This window comes from Ursus americanus, chromosome X (assembly GCF_024610735.1).
Source record: "Ursus americanus isolate L20-20 chromosome X, mUrsAme1.1.p, whole genome shotgun sequence".
Classification (NCBI taxonomy): domain Eukaryota; kingdom Metazoa; phylum Chordata; class Mammalia; order Carnivora; family Ursidae; genus Ursus; species Ursus americanus.
The window spans coordinates 97,870,651-97,876,051 of record NC_142164.1 but is presented as its reverse complement, the minus strand read 5'-3'; the positions used below and the strand labels follow the sequence as shown (position 1 = coordinate 97,876,051).

Sequence of the window (5,401 nt, the reverse complement as noted above, 5' to 3'; positions counted from 1 at the left end):
TTATTATAATTTGATATTACAAATGTGATTTTAGCAGGTTCAGTGGAGAGAGTCACTAAAGGTATGATAATAGCTTATTAGAGCAGTAGTCTGTTCTTTCCTTGGAGATGTACAGAGATGTGTTACCTGTTGGCACATGTGTTTCTCCACCGTGAAACAGTGTGGATCAGAGGATTTGCTAATTGTCTACAACTAAAGTTTTTCTTTAATTGAATACAAAAATATGCATATAAAAATAAGAAAGTTTATTGGTCATTTTTTTTTTACACTCTTCTGCCTCTGGCTCCTTATTCTTACATAGCAAACTGCACCTGTGTGACCCCTACGCCTTCATAACTTCGCACAGAGCATCTCCAGCATCATATCATCCATGCTGACTGAACCAATGATGGGCCTGAAGAACAGTTCCACGATGACATTGGCATTGATGAATCTCAGCAGGAAGAGGGCACTATTCAGTTCGGCGAATCTGGCTTGGTACCGCCTGTGTGTCATTCTGATGTGGTCGCTGAGGATCTGCTGAGTTCCCCACTGAAGTCCCTGAATGTACTTCACACACTGAAGGCCTGGCAGGTCTGGAGGAGAAAAAGGGAGAAGAGTCTCTTTATTGTGAAAAGCTCACTTGGCATCCTTAGCTCATTTACATATATCCATTTCTGCCCCTTCCCACATTAAACAAGAGTTCAAGCTTCCTGCTTAAAAGGGCTTTCTAGAACAAGGAGAAAATGCCAAACCAGTGCTAAGTTTTCAAAAGCAGTGCTTCTGAGAATGAAATATCATCTAGTTATTTTATAGTCAGTGTTTGTAACCTCACATGTAAGAACTGTTGGCCCTGAGCCAGCACATGCACATGTATTCACTGTGACAGTAGAATATCATTTCATGAATTATGGCTCCAGTTCACTGTACAAATGGGAAGATATTAAGATTATTTCAAGAAGTGAGCACTTGACCTTTTACCTATGGGAAATAGGCCATTGTAGAATGACTACAGGTTTTGCCAGATGACAAATATTTCACCATCCTCCCTTGAATTTCCCACTAATACCATGATTACCCAGCTGACGGGGGTCAACTGCATAGCCACAGTGACTCATGAGTCTCATTCTAATTGTTTGCCAACAGGCTGATGTTAGTCTTGAGTCCCATAAGTAATTTAAGAGATAACACTGGCCCTTTAGCTCATTGTACCATGATTTCTGTATTGGGGAAGACTTTTTAAAAAACTGATTTTAATGAATATTGTAAAAGCATCTTTTAAAAGTACTAAAGAAAGGGGTCTTTGATAGCATTGTCTTACAGGCGTTAAAAAGTAAACATGCAAACATCATCAATTTCAACATGGTTCGAAAGTAACTTTTCAAACAGGGAATGCTTGATCTTCTTGCAGTATTATGTGATAACGCTGGTAAACGTGAATGAAATACAATGTGGAAAAGATAATATGCCTGTACGTTTTATAAAGATGGTGGTAAGAGGAGGTTGCTTTTAAAAGTTCTCTGATCCTGCATGACAGTAATAATACTGTAAAGTTCTTTAACTTGTATTTAAATAATTACCAATTTACTGTGCTGTTTAAGGGATGTCAGTGATGACGGCAATCGTTTTCCTTCCCTTTCCTACAGAATCCAGCAGTAAAGTATTTCAGAAACACCATGGTGACCAACAGAGTAGCAGGACCAGCCTCCGTTCTTTAAGAAATAGTAACAGGCAAGTCATTCCTATCATAGGCAAATAGGTCTGATAAAAGGAGACTGAAATTAGGCCACATCTGTGCCCCATATTCCATTTCTGATTACCCCGCTCCACACATTAACAACCCCCTACTACCGAACACTCATTATCCAGACTTGAGACCCCATTTTATTGTTTGAATTCCATTGATGAGGGGAAGAGGAGGCTGGCATCAATATCCACCAGGAATTTGAAGCTCCTCTAGGTTTGGATTCATGGCTCCTTAAAACGTCATCTTGTGAACTACTGGTCCCTTTCTTTGGCTTTCGTAGCACACCTTCCTTTTCCAATGCCACCCCCCCGCCCCGCCCTCCCCCCCCCCGCAAAAGACATGCCCATAAAGTAAATTTGGGAAAGAGAAAATGTAGAGAGATGGACTCCACAATAAAAATATATATATTTACACATAAAGATCAGAGGATACACAACAAAAGGATAAACATCAAAGAAAGGCCACACAGTAGCAGGTGCATTTGTGTTTAAAATCACTCAGTTTAGCCAATTAAATTCACAGTGAGAGAGGATTCAGAGGAGCAGATAGAATAAGGGAGATGCATGTGTGTGACCAAAGTATGCCAAGCAGGGTGGAGGGAAAGAGAGAAACTAGTGGAATGTAAAGTTCTGGAAGCTGAGCCCCTGCCTTTCTTTTGTATTCCAACAGAACAAGGCCCATGGGAGATGTTTGAGAACACTGGCTGAAGGAGCAAGAAAACATTGTTTTCTAAATGATCTTAAGAACCGCCTTGGGCACTAATACAAATGGAGATCTGCAGACCCTGGACCAGAGCTACCAAATCAGAACCTCCAGGGAGGAGCCTGGTAAGACTTCGAAGGAGTGTCCCCCCCTTCTATGCACAGGCAAGTTTGGAAAACAATGATATAAGCAAAAGGTGACCTACAATCATCTCTGGGATGAGCTGAAGGCTCTAGGTCTTGAAATGTGAGTTCTGAATGAAATATTATCCTATTAAATATTGCTCTATACCCTTTCAAAAAATGTTAGGCAGCAGGCAGGGACATAACCTGAGACTTCTGGTGTTAGGGGGAAAAAAAGGTGTGGAGGGAGCATTATAAAAACAACTCAAGCTGCCTGGAAACTTCGTGCCCGCTTGTGACCCTTTTGGAGGGATTGTGGTCAAAGACGACTCTCGTAATGGGACAAACTCAAGAAAAGGTGCTAGGTGGTCCATGGAGATGTTCTCTAATGATTTGGTTGGACTCTGTGGGGCAGTGTCCAGCACCTAAAAGACAACCTGAAAGTATGGTGCAGCAGACATTCCACGGGGGCCAGGAGGCCCATGCCCCATGACTCACTGGCCATTTCTGTGGAGTAAAGTAATCTGGAACTAGGCTACCTAATCTGCACACAGGGTGGAGTAAGGGTGAAGGGCAGAGGGGCTTGATTAGGAGGTCCCTAGGGTCTCTGCAAACTGTTAACAGACAGTGCTCCTGCTGGCAGTCCCTAGTGTTTTTTCCCTGCCCCCTTGGTACCCTGATACAGACACTTGGAGGATGACATAGTCCAGCTGCTTAGGACCATAAAAATTATCATTCAGAGGCAGACCCATGAAAGGCTAAGTCCAGTGTCCTTCATGACGGGGGGGGGGGGGGTCTAGGACTCCTTAACAAATGTCTCCTTTCTTACTAGCCTGAATAGATTTCCTCTAACAGAAAGGTTCTAGTAAATTTCAGAACTGGGTTTCAGAAAGACATGTTGCAGAATTTGCAGTGAACACAAACTTTTCTTTCTATAGCGATACTACTGGATTTAAAAGACTAGAGGAGAAGGACCATCCCTGTGCTTCGATGGCAAAAACTTTTCCTTAGTAGCAGAAAGAGATAGAGACAGAAGTAATAAACCTCATCAAACAACCACCCCCGCTCTGCTGAGTGTCTCGCAGCAGCCCACCCACAAGGAGTGCGTTCTGGAGTTCCCCCAACTCTGCGGAATTACTCGTGATTCTTTGCTGGTGCCCTGACACTCCCCTGACCACCGAAAACTCTTCCGTGTCTGCGCCTCCGTTAGGCACTGCCCAGGGTTTTTTTTCTGAACAGAGAAAAGCCTGCGCCCGAGGCCGCGCCCTTACCCGGGTTAAAGAGCACGGTCCCCTTGAGGTAGGCGTACTCCTTGGTACTGATGTCCAGGCTCCAGCACTTGGCAAGGAAACACTTGATGGCTTGGACTTCAGCGGCCGAAGGCAAATGCCCGGCCTCCGGCGGCGGTGCCGACGGCGGCTGCAGCGGGGACAGAGGCGGCGGCTCGTCGCCCGCGGTCTCCCGCCGCCTGGTGGTGAGGATCCTCTGCAGCAGGCTGGGCTCCGAGGTCTCTACCGTCTCAAAGTTCAAGCGGTCCTGGGCCAGCTCGAGCATGAGCAGCGGCGCCCAGCAGTTGCGCACCAGCACCAGCTGCTGGTCCAGAGGGAGCACCTGGAAGCAGGGTAAGTACTTGACAAAGCGCAGCGTCTTCAGCAGGCCGGCTGCGGCTGCCTCGCAGACCACCTGTGGATTCTTGAGGGCCACCGGCCGCTGCGCACCGCACTGGGGGTCCCACCAAGGGGCCGCGGGCTGCGTCTCAGGAGCCCCATGCGTCTGCTTTGCGCTGGTGGGCAAGTGGTGGAGGATGCTGCCCTGGCCTGGGTGGTCCTCCCCGCAAAAGCAGCAGCGGTACAGGAGCGCCACTGCCTGCCCGCCCGGCAGCTCCCCTCTGCCCCCCAGGCCCTGCGCGCTGTAGGAGCGGTCCCACCACACGCCCCCAGGCCGCGCCTCGGGCGCTTCCGGCGCCACGTGCGTCTGCTTTGCGCTCGTGAGCAAGCTGTAAAGGATGCTGCCTTGGCGAGGGTGGTCTTCACCGCAAAAGCAGCAGCGGTACAGGAGCGCTGTGGTCCGCCCCGCAGGCAGTCCCTCTCTGCTCACCGGAGGCTCCGAGCCGCAGGAGCAGCCCCAGCACGCGCCCCCCAGCCGCGCCTCGGGCGCCTCCGGGGCCGCGTGCGTCTGCTTTGCGCTTGTGAGCATGTTGTAGAGGATGCTGCCCTGCCGCGGGTGGTCTTCGCCGCAAAAGCAGCAGCGGTACAGGAGCGTCACTGCCCGCCCACCCGGCAGCCCCTCTCTGCCCACCGGGGGCTCCGAGCCGCACGAGCAGCCCCAGCATGTGCCCCCCAGCCGCGCCTCGGGAGCCTCCGGGGCCGCGTGCATCTGTTTCGCGCTCATGAGCATGTTGTAGAGGATGCTGCCCTGCCACTGGTGGTCCTCGCCCGCCATGGCCCGCGGTGCCCGGAACCCGGCTCTGTCCGGTGGCTGCCGCCTGGGATCTATTTATACCAAGCGCTCACGCACGCGCGTCGGCTGTCTCCGCCAGGGCAAGGGCGCCGAGGGGGGAGCGCGGCGCTGTGCTCCGGTGTGTTCGCCCTTGACCTCAGCGGGTCCAAAGGGGCAGATGCTCCTTAAAGGCTGAGAATGAAGGAGGAACGGAGGCACGGGAGCTCCTGAACACTTCTTTCTTTCCTCTCGTTACACCCTTTCCTGCCTCTGGAAGACAGAGCAGAGAGCAGGTAGCAGGTATTTGGGGGCAGTGTTCCAACTCTTTCCGTTGAAACCTGGCGTCTAATTTACTCCCTTTATTGGAAGGGCAGGGGGGGCGACAAAAGGGGGGAAATCTCTTTGTGCCATC

At 50.0% G+C, this 5,401-nt stretch overlaps 1 protein-coding gene across 1 annotated transcript; it reads right to left on the bottom strand.

The window, feature by feature from the left end:
* Window positions 1-230: 230 nt before the first annotated feature.
* Window positions 231-4,995, bottom strand: NR0B1 (nuclear receptor subfamily 0 group B member 1). Its single transcript, XM_045778906.2, has 2 exons — window positions 3,822-4,995; window positions 231-575 (listed from the first exon to the last, which is right to left on the bottom strand). Exons 1-2 carry the CDS (start codon window positions 4,990-4,992, stop codon window positions 331-333), a joined length of 1,416 nt encoding a protein of 471 aa, XP_045634862.1. The 5' UTR covers window positions 4,993-4,995; the 3' UTR covers window positions 231-330.
* Between the last annotated feature and the right edge of the window lie 406 nt (window positions 4,996-5,401).

Excerpts from the sequence above, each read along its gene's own strand:
- NR0B1 (XM_045778906.2), bottom strand. The coding sequence starts at position 4,992 with ATGGCGGGCGAGGACCACCAGTGGCAGGGCAGCATCCTCTACAACATG. Across the intron at positions 576-3,821 it reads GACCGTGCTCTTTAACCCGG|ACCTGCCAGGCCTTCAGTGT; the intron begins GTAAGGGCGCGG and ends TTTCTCCTCCAG.